This window comes from Sebastes umbrosus, chromosome 1 (assembly GCF_015220745.1).
Source record: "Sebastes umbrosus isolate fSebUmb1 chromosome 1, fSebUmb1.pri, whole genome shotgun sequence".
Classification (NCBI taxonomy): domain Eukaryota; kingdom Metazoa; phylum Chordata; class Actinopteri; order Perciformes; family Sebastidae; genus Sebastes; species Sebastes umbrosus.
Window position 1 is genome coordinate 29,572,019 of NC_051269.1, and position 19,726 is coordinate 29,591,744.

The following is a 19,726-nucleotide window of genomic DNA, read 5'->3' on the forward strand; positions in this document are numbered from 1 at the left end:
CAAAACAAACGGTGCGTCAACATTAACTATATTATTCCTACTTAAGTCTGTAATAGTTCTAGCTTGACTAATTATATGATGCAGTTTCTACCTGTGACCACTGGAGGACATTAAAACTAGTGATTTTATATAAACATGTTAGCAACTGGATGTTTTTATTTACCAGTTTAACCTGAATAATGTTTTTATATATTTTTTTAAGTATTATCAGTTCCTGAGTAAATAAAATAAAATAAAACTTTCAACGTAAACAGAGGTGTAGTTACTCGTGGTCACCGCGGGAGGGCAGTGATAGTCACAGCAATGATTGACCATAGGCAATAATAACTTGACAAATACATTATTTAGTGTAATTATTTAATGTAATACAATGTATTTTTGTAGTGATTGTTTTGTACACATAAAGAAAAAGAAGCACAACAACTTAATTATGTTTTCCTTTGTGTTTCCCAGTTTATGTTGACAAGAAGATGCAAGGGATTAACAATAAATCACTGCTGTTAAATTTAAGGTAAAACAAAAATGCCCGCTGGTTGTACAAAGCAAAGAGAAGAACTTTGCATTTAAAATCTGCCCTCTAGTGGTCACTGTGGAGAACTGCTATATTAAATTCATCAAGTTAGCATCAATGCAGCCATGTAAACAGCAGGGATTTATTGTTAATCCCTTGCATCTTCTTGTCAACATTATGGGAAATACAAAGGTTAACAATATTAAATAGATAGATTGATGGATAGATAGATAGTAACTTTATTGATCCCGAGGGAAATTCAAGTTTCCAGCATCACAGTTCCATAGTGCAAAACATGTTAGTAAAAAGGCACAAGTTAGTAGTAGAAAGTACAAAGTGTAAAAAAATATACCAGATATAAAAATACCAGCAGATGAAGAAAACTGTTAAAACTGAATATAGTGCAGGGTAACAGCTGTGATACACAACTATTAAAAAAGTGAATATAGTGCAAAAAGTGATATAGTGCTGGATAATAAAATATAGGAGATATAGATATTAAGAAATTTCAAATATGGAATACAATGCAGAATAAAGCTGTAATTATAATTTTAATATTTGTATCTATTTCTATATTTTTATTTCTATTTCTATATTTTTTTCTATATTTTTATCTTAATATTAGGATGTGTAGAAAATAATCCATAAAGAAATCGTGTATTTGTCATGATATTATTGCCCATGGTCAATTATTGCCATGCTCCCCCGAGGTGACCTCGAGTAACTACACTCTGTGTACGTTTTGTTTTGAAATACTTTACCGGAAGTATAAGTGTGTCTGTATTGACGCTATCTTGACTAATTTATCAGTTCCTTGTTGTCGCCACTAGAGGGCAGCAAACACTCGAGATTTTAATTACACAGATCAATATCTCCTAACATCAACACAGAGGAAGATGTTTAAAATATATATACATATGTTCTTGTCGTCCTCTTGTTGTTGTGTTAATGTATTGTCTTTTGTCTTGCAATAAAAAAAAATAATAATAATAATAAAGTATATAGACATTATTCAGATTAAACAACTGGTAAATAAAGATGTCCTTTTGCTAACTTGACCTATTTATTTAAAATCACTAGTTTTAATGTCCTCCAGTGGTCACAGGTAGGAACTGCATCATAGGATTTATCAAGCTATTTAATAGGAATAATACAGTTATCAATACTGATCAATTTATATGTTCATAATAGTATCTGTATTTCTGATGTATACTTTGTTATAAAACCATTATTAATAATTATTAATTAATTATTTAATTTATTTCAGGACTTATTAATTAAGTCCTGCATCATGTAATGTGCTAAGAAAGTGTACATTTCCTATATAAGTATGTTAAATATAAGGTAAAAAGCAAAATAAAGTGCTCGTTGATTGTGAGTCTACCTCTATGTTTATCTCTGTATTTAAAATCAGGAGTGTTTGCTGCCCTCTAGTGGCGACAGAGAGGAAGTTATAGATTAGTCAATTAGCATCAATGCAGACATTATAGCATACTCACACTTCCGGTAAATCATTTCAAAATAAAATGCACACAGAAGTGTAATTACTCATAGTCACCGCGAGAGGGCAGTGATAGTCATAGCAATGGTTAACAACATGTCAAATACACCATTTTAGTGTAATTATTTAATGTTATAAAGAGTATTTATAGTATAGTATAATAATTGTTGGCATCTAAACTAGTTAAATGTAGTGAGCAGCCTGCTGCTCCTGACAGACTGGACCCGGGGCAGAAGAACCCTGACGTCATAACCCTGAGGGGGCGTGGCCTGCTGGTCACCGAGTCGCCATCTTCCTCCTGCTTGTTGTCATGGTTGCTGTTAGCTGACGAGCTAAACCGGCTAGCTGCTTCATCAGTTAATCAAAGTCTGCAGCTGAGTTATTGTAGCCAGTTCAACGCTGCTTCTCTCCTGTCATCATGGAGGAGGAATACTACAGCGGAGGAGGAGACTGGGAAGGAACCGGAGACAGTGGTCCCATGGTGAGAGAAAGACTAAGACCTGTTGATGCTCACAGTGAACACTGTTAGTTAGCTAGCAGCATTAGCTTAACTGCAGCTACACAAGCTGCTGGTTTATTGTAACAACGCCACACTAACAGTCATCTAACATACAGATGATTTGCAGAGACAGATGTGTCCACACATCTGCACTGATCAGATGTTAGCTAGCTACATGCTAACCGACCTCACAGCTGCTGGACATGGAAGTTAAAGTTGCACGTTGATACTCAGCTCTCTTTAATGCACCATTAACCATTAGTTTGATCTCTGTCACTGTATTTAAATTATTGTGCTCAACATTAAATGGTAGGTTGTTCATGTAAACCTGTGAAGGTCTGCAGCAGAAGACAAATGAGTTAATGCTCAGTAACACATAGTTCAATGTTGCACCTTCACACATGCATTCAACCAGAAAACACAGGAAGAAGGACACCATATAGTGACTTATGGGAGGTAGTTTTGTTGTAAATGTTCAGTAAACTTTATATTGAGATCAAGCACAGATCTGTCATCTGCATTTTAGTTTGCTTTAAATCTGATGATGCTCAGTCACATAAATCTGATAGTGTCAATATCTGGTTAATCCTCCTCTGCATCCATAAATGTTACTATATGCAAAAGAGATTTATTATTATTATTTATTTATTATATGTCAATATCATATATATTATCAATATTATATATATAATATATATAATATATATATATATTATATATATAATAAATAATAATAATAATTAATCTCTTTTGCATATAGTAACATTTATGGATATGTATATATATAATATATATATATATATATATATATATATATTATATATATTATAGAATCATAAACACATGTGTCAATGTTCCTTTTGTGAAGGAATATGTGGAAGGGGGAAATGATGGGAAAGTCCAGGAAGATTGTCTGACGAAATTCTCCAGTAGAGATTACATCATGGAGCCTGCCATCTTCAACACCCTCAAAACGTAAGCACCCTTTTTCTCATACAAACATAATATTATCTAGGGATGCACCGATACCAGATCTGATATCAGGCCGGTACAGACTTAAATAGCTGGATCTGGTATCGGTGACATGGGGCCGATTAGTGGGAATGTAGATGTAGGTTTATATATAATGAAAAGATATAGATATTTGGACTGCAAATTTGGCCCCTGGGGGCCATGGCAAACATTTTTCAAAATATAATCCGACTATGCGCTAAATATTCCAAAATGTTGCAGAAAATTGATTTTATGACCCTTGGTGATTTCTAGATCTGTTCAATTCAATTCAATTTTTATATACTATATCCATTATATACTGGAATTTTAATACCTTTTTAAGTTTTGAGCAATTTTTTGCTGCATTGAAAGGGTTTACACTTGAAATGTAATTAATGTAAATAATTCCTGTTAATTTTGAAGTTGTTTTTTTTACCAAGTTTCTGGTGTACGATTTATTATTTAATAATAACAATTCAGTACATTTATATTTATGTATTTATTTGTTACATTTTGTTTTGCAAAGTTAAGAAAGCAATGTTTAAGTCAAGCCGGATGTTGCCTTACACATAAAAGAATGATCCCAGTCACTTCCACACAGTGAGGCATACAGCTTATTAATTAAACACTGGTATCGGATCGGTACTCGGTAATGGCCGATACCCAAAGCCCAGGTATCGCTATTGGTATCGGGACTGAAAAAGTCGGATCGGTGCATCTCTAATATCATCGCCTTCATCCCACTGAGCAACACAGAGAATATTTCTAAATGAGACCGAGACAACAACTTAACTGAAAACTTCACAGGATGACCCGTGTTTAAGTGTTAAAGACCCACTGAGAATTATTATATTCTATTTATTTTTCTTGCAGGTATTTCCAATCAGGTGGATCTCCAGAACACGTCATCCAGCTTCTCTCTGAAAACTACTCTGCTGTGGCTCAGACCGTTAATCTGCTGGCAGAGTGGCTCATCCAGATGGGTAGGTAGCCAACTACAAAATCCTGCAATGTTTTCAGTGTTTTGCGTCATCATTGCTGTGCAAAAAAAAAACTTCCCCTTTCCTCCTCTGACCATCACCTTGTGTCTTATTGATGACTGTTTATTAATTTGTAATTTCTTTATTGTGACTGCAGGTGTAGAGCCCGCTCAGGTCCAAGAGCGAGTAGAAAATCACCTCAAGAGTCTCCTGATAAAACACTTTGACCCCCAAAAGGCTGATTCCATTTTCACTGTCGAGGGAGAGGTGAGATTTCTGAACACTTGGTTGTAATATTACGAATGCAAGTGATCACAAATCCTGAACACTTTGTGCAAAAAGATTTAATTGTCATGGTTACATACTGTATAAGTGAAGCTCTTATGAACAAAACCAATCCAGACTTTTGTGTTTTCAGACTCCTGCTTGGCTCGAACAGATGATAGCACACACTACGTGGAGAGATCTTTTCTATAAGCTGGCAGAGGCTCACCCAGACTGCTTGATGCTCAACTTCACTGTAAAGGTACGGTAGTAGTAGTAGTAGTGGTGGTAGTGGTAGTAGTAGTAGTAGTAGTAGTAAACAAACACAAAATTAGAAATGTAAACAGCTGAGCCATTTTATAGAGAACTGTAGGGCTGCCCCCTTTTAGTCGACTAAGACTAAAGACCGATTAGTCAACTAATATTTCTTTAGTTCTTTAGTCGTTTTTTATGCTTTTTTCATGCTGAATGAGTTATTTCCAACAAACGTTTGAGCACATCTCTGGTAAACACAAGATGTGTGATTCTTTGTGGAGAAACTCAATTTTACAGATCTGTCCGTTAAACCAACTTATCAATTCGTCATCAAAATTGTATAATTATTAGTCGACTAAGAATTTCTTTGGGCGAGGACAGCCCTAGAGTACTGGTTGATATAACGATTCACACTTCCCCTGCATTGGTGAAAGTCAAGATTCACCTGAGAGCAATTCATCAATTCAGGACACACTTATTAAAAAAAGTCTTATAGAAATGTATATAAAATATGCTTGACAGATTATGACAACTGGTTCCACCATTTTGCATGTAATGACTTAATGAATGCAATGAATTAATGCCTAGATGTTTTGGGGTGTAAGACTATTCAACAGTGAAATGAAATGTACCAAAGCAACTGAGAAAAACGGTAATAAATCAAAATAATTTGTAGTTCAATACTATGACCGATCAATACGTAGAGCTGCTGATGCCTCTTTTAAGTTTTCTGAATTTGAGCAGTTGTTTTCTTGGTTCACTTTTTATATTTTAATGCCTCAAAAGAAGACTGATCTTTCAGAAGAGTCTCACATATTTTGTGTATGTGTGTTTAGCTCATTTCAGATGCAGGTTATCAGGGTGAGATCACCAGTGTGTCCACAGCGTGTCAGCAGCTGGAGGTTTTCTCCCGGGTGTTGAGGACATCTTTGGCCACGCTGCTCGATGGAGGAGAAGAAAACCTGGAGAAGAACCTACCAGAATTTGCTGTGAGTCTGTTATCTTCTCCGTTTCATTAACCATGTCGTCTCCATTTACTAAGTATTTTTAGAGTCTTGCTTCTCACCTTTTGAAGTGAGAGTTTAGTCCCAAATGAAAATAATCAGTTGTGTTATATTAACACCACAGTGTGTGAAAGTCAGTCGGTACATGTGGTGACTTTCTGTTCCTCTGTTTGCTGCATGTGGCGATCTTTGCTGAGTTGTTCCCTCCTCTCTCGTGTAGAAGATGGTGTGTCACGGCGAGCACACCTACCTCTTTGCCCAGGCGATGATGTCCATCCTCTCTCAGGAGGAACAAGGCGGTTCAGCTATTCGTAGGATCGGCCAGGAGGTGCAGAAGTCGGCACATGAGAGGTAACTTTGTCTCTTTTTCATCAGAATCTCACCATGACGTGCCCTGTTTTCTAGTGTTTCAGGGGGGTAAAATTGATCAAGTGGATCGTTATGTGGATGATATTAATTCTGTGGTTTATATCACAGAGGTCACGATGCTAGTCAGATAACCCTCGCGCTAGGCACAGCAGCAGCCTACCCTCGAGCCTGCCAGGCGCTGGGTGCCATGTTGTCTAAAGGAGCCCTGAATCCTGCAGATATCACAGTTCTGTTCAAGATGTTCAGCAGCATGGACCCGCCTCCTGTGGAGCTGGTGAGGACGGAGCACCTTTGACTCGGTTTGCATCCACTACATGCTCGTTAAAGTGCTGAAATATAGATCTTTCTCATCTTTAGATCAGAGTGCCCGCCTTTCTGGACCTGTTCATGCAGTCGCTGTTTAAACCCGGATCAAAGATCAACCAAGACCATAAACACAAATACATCCACATCTTGGCCTACGCTGCCAGTGTGGTTGAAACGTGGAAAAAGGTACAGGGAACTGGGGTGAATTTGCTGATCCGTCTGTATTTGTATTTGGTTGTTATTTGTTGTTGTTATTTCCTTACTGAATTCAGATGCTCATTTGTTTTCTTTACACACCTTTAACAGCTTCTTTACATCTTTCTTTCTGTTCAACCCCAGAACAAGCGAGTCAACATCAATAAAGATGAGCTGAAGTCGACTTCAAAGGCCATAGAGACTGTGCACAACCTGTGCTGCAACGAGAACAAAGGAGCCACAGAGCTGGTGGCTGAACTCGGCACTTTGTACCAGTGCATCCGGTGAGTAGACGACCGAGATCTCACTTCTCTAAAGCCTGCAACTTGTTATTATTTTAAGGGAGGGAGGTGTTCTACATGATAAGAAATGGGTTTATAATGATTGCGTTGTTGATGGTTGTGAAAAGACAAAACAGAAAATGGTGAAAAGTGTGTTTCTCAAAGCCCAAGACGACGTCCTCAAATGTCTTGTTTTGTCCACAACTCAAAGATATTCAGTTTACTGTCATAGAGGAGTAAAGAAACCAGAAAATATTCACATTTAAGAAACTAGATTCAGAGAATTTACCTTTTTTTTCTTAAAAATTACTCAAACTGATCAATCGATTATCAAAATAGTTGACAACTAATCAATTAATCATTGCAGCTCTAATTTCAATACCCTACTTTGATGAGAATAAACTTGTTTTTCTGCTAAACCAGAATAAAATGATTGATTTAAATGAGGAAATACATTACCTCCTAAAAACACAAAGATTATGGATTCAGTGACAGCTTTTGGTACTTGTCAGTTTTTAATACTTATCAGTGTAGACACTTGAGGATTCAATAGCCAGCCCTTCTCACCTCTGACTGATCCCTGCTAACTTCCTGTCTGTGTGTTTGTGTTCAGGTTTCCAGTAGTTGCTATGGGGGTTTTAAAATGGGTGGACTGGACGGTGTCTGAGCCGCGGTATTTCCAGCTGCAGACGGACCACACTCCAGTACATTTAGCTTTACTGGACGAGGTACGACTTGACTACCAAACTTTAAGTCTTCATTCTTTAAGACCGCCCTTCTAAAAAGTCAAAACGAATGCTTCCTCCACACAGATCTGTACGTGTCACCAGCTGCTGCACCCGCAGGTCCTCCAGCTGCTCATCAAGCTTTTTGAGACGGAGCACTCTCAGCTGGACGTCATGGAGCAGGTCTGTTCGTGTCACTGTGATGCTTCTTATTCCTGTGTGATGTAACAGTGTGACCACTCGGCTGACATAGTGTTGGTTTTACTTCCCCCTTAGATGGAGTTGAAGAAGACTCTGCTGGACCGAATGGTTCATCTGCTGAGCCGTGGCTACGTCCTGCCCGTAGTTGGTTACATTCGCAAGTGTCTGGAGAAACTCAACACGGACATCTCCCTCATTAGATATTTTGTCACTGAGGTAACAGCTGTATAACTTTGAGTATTTTCCTCCATCACAGACGTTTATAGGTTGTCTGCAGGTCCCAAAAGTCTCAAACTATGTTTTATTCACTCAAATCGACCCTAAAATGGTCTTGAACAAAGTTTCATCATTTTGAGATGTTTTCAGGGGATTTTGCCCACCCCTACCATGATTAATATATTTTTAAGTGTATAAAATTGAGATAAATTAACTTAAAAACATCTTCAATTTAACAATTAGCTGGTGAACACAGGAGCACTTAGCAGCTAATGAGTCATATCCCCTTCAAGAGTTGGTAGAGAGAAAAGATAGAGCAAGTGGCCACAAGCACAACTCCTAATGAGTAATCATGTTGCTTCCATAACTGATGGATGTGTAAATAAGCTAACAAGTTCACCATATCGGTAGGTCAATGTTGTAATTGTTTGTTTGTCAGGTGATCATAAATGAAAACAGGCCTGTTTCACGGTGGTTTATAAATATTGCATAAACCGACCTTGAACGCCATCAGAAAACATTTGTAACTTGTGCGTTAAAACAAACCTTAGAACAAATTAATTAAACTCCTCTATTTCTCTTAATAGGTGCTGGATGTGATAGCGCCTCCTTACACATCAGACTTTGTTCAGCTCTTCCTGCCCATCCTGGAGAACGACAGCATCGCAGGAACAATCCGCGCAGAGGGAGAGCATGACCCTGTTGCAGAGTTCATTGGTAAGTGACGTGCTAACATTTTAAGTTGGTACAACCATGCTGTACTGGTGAGAGAAAACTAAATGTGCAATATCCTGATGAAGTCAGGGCTTCTATGTTCAACAAACAGGAGCTTTGAAAGTACACTAAACTAAGTAGGAAGTAGTTTACATGCAGGAACATCAACCATCAAACTAGAATGCAAAATAACATCTATTTAAAAGTTGTAAACTTCTTCTTGAAGCACAAGATATGTACATGTAGGTAATTAGTTCCCTGTTTTTCCAGCTCATTGCAAGTCAAACTTCATCATGATAAACTGATGTGGAGAGGAGGACTCTGCTTGATGTTGAAGAAGCACATAGCTCGGAGACGGACTGCTCAGTTTCACCAAGTGAACGATTTGTTTCTATTGAGGCAACAAACAGGTAAATGTCGACGAGCTGATGGAGAAGTACAGTAATAAGAGACACTGATCGAAGGAGAAGCCTCTGAAGATGCAGCTAAACATTTTCTTTTTTCACGTGTATATTTGATTTTCTATATTTTGTTAGTTCAAGCGGTTTTAAAATAAAATCCTGAATATGTACTTTCTTGCATTTTGGAATTTTTAATCAATTATAAAATGGCACTTTTTTTTTTTTTATAATTAAAAGGTGCTAAATACGGGATAGAGAGCATTTATTATCTTTTATATATTTAAAACAGCGCTAAACAATGTAAATAATGGCAACAGTGCTGAGATAACGGTGTTTACCTGAGGGGGAACTGGAGGGTGGGTGCTACGCTTCCGCGATAGCGCCGTCGGTCAGTGTTATCAACTGTAACCGCCGTATGAGAGCAGTGCAGACTGGCGGGCGTCAGCTAGCCAGTGGGGCACGCTCACATGCAGCAAAAAGCAAGCGCGACCGATCTCAATAAATTACAACACACAGAGAGGGAGAACGACTTCATTCTCTGCTCAATTACACATTACTCCACGCTATATCTTTACATAGCAAATAGTTGCTTGCTGCTATATTAATGCTCTGAATATTGAATTTAGCACCTTTAACATCACTTAATTCAGAGCTGTCCTGCAATCAGACATGACTATCAAAGTTTGTAAAACATTTAACAGTTCAAAAGCACAGCGGTAAAACTAGTTCCCCATTATGGTTCACGACTTCACACATCAAGGTGCCAGATGAAGTCTCTTGATTCTCACGTACAGACAGTTTAAAATAACATCTATCGTATCTGACGTCCGTGAATATTGATAAAGATCTGAAACCCCACAGAATGTTATAGCACAGAGCGAGTTAGTTGAATTTTGACAGCATCACAAACCTTTAGATATAGAAATTGCGGCTAATATAATATGACTATTAGCACAGTAAACTTTATAATCATGTCACCATAGGAAGCTTTTTACAGCCATCTGTCAGGCCTACGGTCTGAGTTATCAATACAGATTTTGTGTGGAGCATCACTGTCAAGTTGTGTTTATTGGCAGAGTTTAAAACAAAGATTGTATCTTTTCCAGAATTTCTGATGTGTACATTGTTAAGTGAGAAAACAAAAAGAAGATTACATACATCTAGTATTGACTGCCAGTGCATGTAAGGCACACTTAGTTTGATTTGTTTCCGTTTTTCTATCAGGGTGTGGTGATATTGTCAATACAATAAGACCACACACTGAAAACATTCAGTGTCGGAGCAGTGCAGGACAAATTAAAAACACTGTTCTTTGGCTGAGTCAGAATGCATTGAAAAACATAATCTATAAAAAGCTGTGAATGTCCTCTTGAACTGAAGAACTTCTTGCATCTTGTCACTGTTTATAATGGCTATTTAGCATGCAGTGCTTGAATTTTGCAGCAATTAGTTGTAGTGATCTTTCACTCCTCCTATGCAATTTATCTTTTTCAGTTCACATCACTGTGGTAAAAATCAGAATATGCACTGATTCAAGCAAGTTTGATTTGACCCCCTGATTACAAGTGTAAAAAATAGATCTCTCAAAAAAAATCTAATCTGATCTTATTCCCTTTTCAACATTTTACAAATAGAAAGTCTTCCTTTGCCTGAGACAGGAAGACATATGAGAGTGTGCAGTGATGACCTCTGACACTGTGGGTGCTGGTCTCCCCTACAGGTAGGCCTTGGGGACAACTGGGTCTCCGTACATGCAGTCCTCCTCCAATGCCAGATTGTACGTGCTTCCACTTCCTCCCTTGTAGGCACTGGTCACGATCCTGAGCCAGCCCTTCTCCCCCTGTGGAGAGGGGAAATGAATCGGCAAATATTACTATTACATGGCTTTGTTGAATACTCAATTCTGATTGGTCAATCACGGCGTTCTACGGTCTGTTATTTCTTTATACCAGGCTGTAAACCCCGATAGACCTGTTGGGGTTTATTTCACAACAAATGACCGGCTCGTTGTACATGATCTCTAACCTAATCAATTAATCGCTGTAATAATTTTTCAAGTCAAAATGCCAAACACTCCCTAGATTTGCTGGTCTTCTTTGTTTTATGTGATAGAAAGTTAAATAACTTTGGTCTATAAAATGTCAGGAAAATTGCGATGGCCATTTTTTTGGTAATTTTCCAAGTCCGATCTTCAAATTGATTGTTGTCCAACCAACCGTCCTCCGCACGGCGATTGCCTCATTAACATTATGTTTCCCTTCTAGCATTGGGTTTAAATCTGAAATGTTGCCAAATAGGCGCTTTTGCTTTTCGCTTTGACACCAAATCCTCCTTCATCGTCTTGTCTGTTAACTCTCTCGTCCCGTGTGCATGAAATATGACTCCTGCTACTCTGCTGAGACTCCGTATGGAGCAGACACTTTCACTTTCAGATTGTAGCCTCTTTCGTCCGACTATACGTAAAAATGAACTAAATGGGTTTTATTTCTATAAAATAAGCAAAACAACGGTGGGGCAGTAGGTAAGTAATGAAACACGGGTAACACTGACTACCGCGGCAAGCCTAGTTTTCAGGGGGCTTTAAGTGACATAGTTTTGTAAACAGAATGAAAATGACAATGCAATTTTTGACCATGGAGCCAGGGTCGGCGCCAGAGTGTTAGGGGCGGACGGGCAATCAGCTTTGACGGGGGGCATTTTTTTCCACCTCATATAGCCTTTATTAAGTGTATCTTTAACATTATCATGTTTCATGAAAGAAATAAACTGACAGAGGGATATACATACTGCCACTTATGCGCACAGGTGCGCATGCACGCATCCACATGCTGTTATGTCCACAAAAACAGGTTATAAACTAACACCGTGTCCTAACTGGATGCGAGTGTCCAACTATGGCGCTGCATCGCGCATCGGATGCTCTCTGTCCACTGAATCCGTTAAATCTGCACTTCTGTAAACAAACCAGGAACATATCAGCTGTGAGCTCCAGATCAGACTGGAGCTGAAGACGTAACCACCTCAAAGATGGGTTAGTAGTACTTGTTATCTTCCTACGTTCGTACTTTTTTTTTTTATCAGAAAACACACGTTTTATTTGTGATATTTACTGGAAATAACATACGATATAGCCAAGAGCAAGTAGGTTGTTATCTAGTGATCTTCTCCAGCCAACTGCCACCTTATTATGATTTCTGTTTTGAAATGAGGAGGTACTGTAGGACACAGATAACTCCTCAGGCACGCCCTGCGTCTTGCTCATGCCAGGGTCAAAATGTACACACACGGGTGCCTAGATACAGTTAACAGGGAGTTAAACAACACATTAATCTAACAGTCTGACTGATTTCTTCATAACTATAATTTATGTTAAGAAAGACTAAATGTGGATGTTTCCCTCACCAGTTGTAGTCCCTGCTCAGCCTGCTGTAGTGTAACATTAGTCTGTTGTTTTATTACACGATACTGAACAGAATAATCCAAACAGGTAGAAAAAGTAAGATGTGAGAGGAGCACAGGATGCTTTTTACTCTCTTGGTCCTAATTGTGCTTTAATGCACCAGGTTTGTAGGTCTACTTTCTCTCATTTTTTTCTATTGAGCTAGATTAAAAAAATAAAAAAATAAAAAAAACAATCAAACGCAGCGGATCAAAAGGAGGCTTCTTACTGAAATATTGTAGTGACGGCTCATATTCCCCAGAGTTTCCATATTTGTCTCTTTGCGCTGTGTGTTCGTGTTTTATTTGAACCATTAGTGAGGTGGCTGTTGTATTTTTTGACAGGTTGCTCGTAATAAAATTTCACTGGTGAACTTTATTACATATAACTGCGAGCGTCAATGCCTGTGCTGAAAATGTCAGTAATCAAGTTAATATTTTCATTTACATCCAGGACAACTGACCCGGTTTTCTCGGCTCATTTTATCTAAACTAATCAGCCGTTCCTCTCAATATGAGTTACAGGAAAAAATAGGAACCGTGTATCCGATAGAAGTTCAGACAAAACGTCACGCCGCGCTGTGCAGCACCGTGTTGCTGTGCAGCACCATGTTGCTCGCAGCCAGTTAGGACACTCCAATAGAAAACTATGTAATCAAGCCCAAGTACATGTCCTAGTTGTTTCCTAAATGCAAAACTATCACTGTTTTGTGCTTTATTTGCATTGCAGTGTTAAGTCCTTCCATCACCAAACTGAATGACTTAATTTTACTTTGCTGTTATTTCATTTGAGTTTTTTGTCAGGAGAGAATTCAGCTGAGGGGGCACAGTGACCTTTTTGGACGGGCCTGGATCCCCATGGCCCGCCCCTAACGCCGACGCTGCGTAGAGCCGACAATCATTCCTACTTTCACTGCGTGGCGTTCTCCGTTTGATAAAGACTTACCCATGGCTCTCCCCAGGAGTTGCGTACAATCCAGTATTCAACGCCGCCCTCCACTCCCCATCCTGCCACGGACACAATGTGGTTGATGGAAGGTTCCTCATAATATTCAGAGTAGAGACCTCCAGTGTAGGCGTCCAGCTTGTCTGTGGCCATAATCCCACAGCTGGAGAAAACAAACACCACAGATTACTTACTTCCTCTGGGTAAAGATGAAACAATGACTGAAATCAGATAGTGTAGAGACGTGGATACACGATAATCCAATGTTCCACATCAGTTGATCAAAAAAGTAACAGAGCGGGCCGTCTACTGCTCCACAAAAGAAAAGTCGCTAACCTGATCGGTCCTCTAGCGTAGATCTCTGCCATCATCTTCTCCCTCCCGGTGACATCTCCAAAATCTTCCACTTTCCACAGGGTGTAGTTCTTCACAATATTGCACACATTAAAGGTGGTGCAGGTGCCACATTCATTGAAGGGTTTGCAGTCTTTAGAGAGGGACACAGAACATGTTACAGACTCAGATGAGGGAAGGGATGGTAACCATTACTTTGTGCACTGAAGGATGCTTACCCTGGTCTTTAGCCTGGTAGTTGTTGCAGGTCTCATCAGGGATACCGTGTTTGTTAGCGTACGCCCAAACTCCGCTGTGATCTCCTCCATGGCAACTGCCGGCATCACCACAGTCGATCACATTCTGGACAGAAAGATAGGCGGATGGCCACACTCCCTTCCTCTTAATGTTGATGCGATCTGGTGAGAGAGCAAACACAGAGCTTTATAATACAAATGAGAAATAAACTAGAACTAGAATGGCACTCAGAGAGCGCAGACCTCCGCCCCCCTCTCCGTTCAGCTTGCGATATCATCCACGTGTATTTTTGTTTATGTTGAGATCAGCTGTACGTAGCGGAGCATCGTAAAACACTTCATTCAAACTGGACAGAAACAAAATAAAACTCACCTAAACTGTCATCGTTACTCTTTCCAACAATCACCAAGTGTGCTTTGGTCAAACTCAACTGTAATTTCACCGAGTTTAATGTGAAAAAAAGCCGAATCTACAACTAGTAGCTGGAGAGATGCCAGTTTTCCTCTTGGGCACTGCCGAGGTGCCCTTGAGCAAGGCACCAAACCCCCAACTGCTCGGGGCGCCTGTCAGGGGCAGCCCTGAGCAGTTTTTACATACTATACTTATGACTTTTTTTCATGAAATTTTCTACATACTAAAGTATGACTTTTTTCATGAAATTTTTCGACATACTATATTATAACTTTTTTTTCATGAAATTTTTTGACATACTATACCATGACTTTTTTCATGACATTTTTCGACATTTTATACAATGTTTTTTTTCAAGAAAATGTTTGACACAATATACTATGACTTTTTTTCATTTCATTTTTCAACATAAGATACTATAACTTTTTTTTCATTACATTTTTCGACACAATATACTGTTGAAATATGAATGAAATTATGACTATTTTTAATATAGTTAAACACTCCGAATCAGAATCAGTTTTATTTCGCCACGTATATACTGTACATACATGGAATTTGACTCCGGTTTTATGCAGCTCTCTCAATGTGCATAGAAATAACAACAGCTAGGAACAACAATGACCAACAATAAAAAAGACTACAATAATGAAAATAAAAATAAAATGTCTATATACAAGTCAAGTATTCTGGAAGTTGTAAACAATATAAATAGTGTAAAGAAATAAATACTGGATGGATATACATGGACTGGATGATCATGCATAGTATGTACATGTGAAGATGTCTTTACCATAGTATATTGTGTCATAAAGTCATAGTATAGTATGTCATAAAAATGTCATATTGTGCTATGGCATGAAAATGTCAAAAGAATCATAGTGTATGCCATATAATGTTGAATAAAAATATTTTAAAAAAGTCATAGTATAGTAAGTCATAAAAAAGCCATAGTATAGTATGTAATAAATAAGTCATAGTATGCCATAAAAAATCATAGTATAGTATTCCATAAAAAGTCATAGTATAGTAAGTCATAAAATGTCATAAAAATTTAATATTATGAAATAAAAACCATAAAAATGTCATAGTATAGTATGTCATAAAAAGTCATAGAATATGCCATAAAAATGACAATAGAGTATGCCATGAAAATTTCCTAAAAGTCTATTATAGTATGTCAAAAATGTTATATTATAGTATGCCATAAAAAAACAAAAACTCCCAAATTCACACACACATTCACTGATGGCAGAGACTGCCATGCACGGTGCCAACCTGCCCATCAGCATCTAAATGCAATGGAAGAAACTGCTTCCAGGTGTTCCGGAGATATCGAATTCAGTTATAGTAGTTCCTGTAAATCACTTCTATGCAAAGTGGAAGTGAAACCCTATATATAAATATCTCAACAGTCATGTGATCACAGTTCTACACCGCTGCCAAACAACAATGATACAGCATGTTTTAAAGTTCCCATTAGGAAAGCTATATTGATTCATACCTGCCATGGCGCTGGTGCTGCCATGGGCCCAGCAGGAGCCACAGTACTGGGGGATGTGCTGGTTACGGGTCGTGCTCACATAGTTGGTGCCATTGATGTTCCTCCAGTCCCATGATTTGGGCAAGTCAGAAATGTTTAAATACTCATGAGGGCGAGGAGCTGTCCTGTGAAAGGACAGGTGATTAGATACATTAATTCTGCAGCAGCAACACACTCAATATTAATTAATCATTTACATCACACAAAAAAAATGCTAAAAATGTGCATTTGTCAAAAGGTCTGGATTGGAATCAACAAAATATTGTCATTTAAGACTTAAAAGTTCAATTATTGATTATCAAAATGGGTGCTGATACATTTTCTGTCAATCAACGTATCGATTAATCAATTTTAGCTCTAGGTGATCTATCATTAATAGATCTTTAAAACTACATGTTACTGTACTATCTAAGTCCAGTATCGCAAAGCTATAGCTTTTGAGGAATTCTGATATTTATCTTGAAAACTTTAAATAATGTAAAGGGACTTAATATTCTTCACCATATACTTAACATTACTGTACAGTACTGAAGGTTTTAATACAGAATTTACATGCACGGAGATAAACTGCACAAAAACAAAATCTATAAATTTGTGATGTCACAAATATGCAATATTTAGACCATTACACGGTTTTAAACGTAAACATTCTAAATGTGTCCCAGTTTATTTCCTGTTGCAGTGTATGTGAATAACATCAGCTGACAGGAAATAAACATGGACACAAACTGTTGCCTAGCAACGCAATTTTGTTGCAATTCCTTTGCAATTCTGTTGAAATGCACTAAAACGGAGCGTTTCAGACAGAGGGTGAATTCAGGCATATTCAAGCAGACAGTATGAGGAAAATAAATTTTTTTTTTAACATTACAGCATGTAAACATGTTATGCTTTTCATTCATTTTCATCCACTCGTTGGTATGATCATTCTCTTTTTCTTCATTGTTTCTTAAATTTTTTTTGTATTCTACAAATTTTATAAATTTCTCCCTTTAAGGTACCTTTTGAACAGAAAAAAAAAGTGATTAATTTGCAATTAATCATGATAATCTATGGAAAAATCGCAATTAAATATTTTAATCGATTGTACAGATCTATCTATAAGTTAACATTAAATGTGAAATATTGAGATTGTTTATCTTTTTGTCCCATGACAATGAGTCTTTCAGGGTTGATAGCTGACCTATAATTAGGGAATTGTTAACTTCCAGGGTGATCATTGCATAATATATACATGTGAAGATGTCTATATCATAGTATATTGTGTCATAAAAAGTTATAGTACAGTATGTCATAAAAATGCTATATTGTGTTATGGCATGAAAATATCAAAAAATCATAGTATATGCCATAAAAAGATATTTTAAAAAAGTCATATTATAGTAAGTCATAAAAAAGTCATAGTCAATATTTTAAAATCGATTGACAGCTCTATCTATAAGTTAACATTAAAAGTGAAATATTATGATTTTTATCTTTTTGTCCCATGACAATGAGTCTTTCATTGTTGATAGCTGACCTATAGTTAGGGAATTGGTAACTTCCTCAACCTGTGATTCAGTAAAACTCGTGATCAGACACTAATAAGGAAATGTTGAGAAATCTTCCTGGAAGCGTGAAAACAACATCATCATCATCATCACGAGCGTCCTCTGTAAGCCCGTACATGTGCAAGATAAGAGATGATTAGGTTGAGCATTGTGAAGAGGTTTGTCCCCTATACACTGGCACTCAGTTAACAACTGTAAACAAATCAGTTTTATGAATTTGTTTCCGTCTTGTTTTACCGTAAATACTCAGAAAAGCAGCAACATGACATTAAAACCCAAAACTCCCTACTTCTCTCTACAGCTGACGTCAGCCAGCCGGCTCGTTAAACAGCTTTTACAGCAGCTAATACTTCATAACTCTTAACAAACAGATATGTGTTTACTTACTGCAGTCCAAAGTCGTGTTTTCTGGGTGAGCGGGTATAGCACGGCTCCTCCGGGTTGAAGAACAGTCCGGCGCTCACACCGGACAGCACGACCGAAAACAGCACGCCTAACACGGTCAGCGTCATCTTCAACACCGAGAGACGTTAACCTGAAGCAGCGTTAACGCGACGACGAGAGGAGGAACTGGCAGAGATAGCCTGGTGTCTGTCTGTCTGTCTGTGTGTCTGTGTGTCTGTCTGTCTGTGGGTAAACTCAGAGAATAACCCGGTTCAGAGAGACTACAGTCATGTGACCTGTAAATCACATCCCACATGTCCAACAAGGAAGTCATGAAGTCACGTCAGTGGGCACAGAGGAAGCAACGCGCCATGTAAAGGGGATTCAATACACTACAGTTTCTTTTCTCCACAACACATCTCTCAGGGGTACGGAGGAGTATTAGGGCCACATTGAGGAAAACAAATCTGAGACTTCGAGAATAAAGTCATAACTTTTTTTTTTTTTTTTTAAAAGTCGTAATATTACAAGAATAAAGTCGTAATTTTTTCGAGAAAAAAAGTCGTAATACGAGAATAAAGTCGTAATTTTACAAGAAAAAGTCGTAATTTTACAAGATTAAAATTGTAATTTTACGGGAATAAAGTCGTAATTTTACAAGAATAAAGTCGTAATTTTACAAGAATAAAGTCGTAATAAAACGAGAATAAAGTCAAAATTTTACAAGAAAAATTCGTAATTTTACGAGAAAGTAGTCGTAATTTTTTGAGAAAAAAGTCGTAATATTATAAGAATAAAGTTGTAATTTTTTCGAGAAAAAAAGTCGTAATACGAGAATAAAGTCGTCATTTTACAAGAATAAAGTTGTAATTTTACGAAAAAAAGTCTTAATTTTACGAGAATAAAGTTGTAAATTTACTAGAAAAAAGTCATAATATTACGAGAATATAGTTTTAATTTTAGAAGAAAAAGTCGTAATTTGACAAGATTAAAGTTGTAATTTTACGGGAATAAAGTCGTAATTTTACAAGAATAAAGTCGTAATAAAACGAGAATAAAATCAAAATTCAGGGTGTGATGCTATGAATTACTGAAGTTCATTTTAGGTGGGATAAAACTTGTTAAGTGGCGAGTGTGCAAGTTAAGAATTAACTGAGTTAACAGCCAAAAAATATCTGAACTCAAGGTCCACTTAATGGCTTTTCCTGAATTTTTCCCCTCACCTCGGCAGATGGAGTTCTCCAAAAAGCCAGCATGTCAGATCTTGATTTAAGAGATCATTGTCAGAGTTTTGGAGTATTTTACTTCACACGCATACAAAGGTCAGATGGCACTGCCTTTATTGAAGGATAACGTGATTGTCACAAGGGTGGAAAAACATTATACTTGCGGTGGAATCTGTCCAAAACAGCTAACATCTTGTGTGTGTTTTTGTACTGATAAAGCAC

General features: G+C 37.6%; 2 protein-coding genes across 2 annotated transcripts; one reads left to right on the forward strand and one right to left on the reverse strand.

The window, feature by feature from the left end:
* The first annotated feature begins 2,264 nt into the window (after positions 1-2,264).
* On the forward strand, positions 2,265-9,664 carry nelfcd (negative elongation factor complex member C/D). Its single transcript, XM_037779527.1, has 15 exons — positions 2,265-2,493; positions 3,380-3,486; positions 4,378-4,487; positions 4,642-4,751; positions 4,903-5,010; positions 5,840-5,992; positions 6,228-6,358; positions 6,485-6,650; positions 6,734-6,868; positions 7,022-7,161; positions 7,772-7,886; positions 7,971-8,066; positions 8,160-8,300; positions 8,888-9,017; positions 9,285-9,664. The coding sequence occupies exons 1-15, from the start codon at positions 2,431-2,433 to the stop codon at positions 9,317-9,319; spliced, it is 1,740 nt and encodes a 579-aa protein (XP_037635455.1). The 5' UTR covers positions 2,265-2,430; the 3' UTR covers positions 9,320-9,664.
* A 791-nt stretch (positions 9,665-10,455) lies between these two features.
* ctsz (cathepsin Z) lies at positions 10,456-18,552 on the reverse strand. The gene is made up of 6 exons (XM_037749727.1): positions 18,282-18,552; positions 16,306-16,469; positions 14,372-14,551; positions 14,136-14,286; positions 13,800-13,962; positions 10,456-11,255 (listed from the first exon to the last, which is right to left on the reverse strand). Exons 1-6 carry the CDS (start codon positions 18,404-18,406, stop codon positions 11,130-11,132), a joined length of 909 nt encoding a protein of 302 aa, XP_037605655.1. The 5' UTR covers positions 18,407-18,552; the 3' UTR covers positions 10,456-11,129.
* Between the last annotated feature and the right edge of the window lie 1,174 nt (positions 18,553-19,726).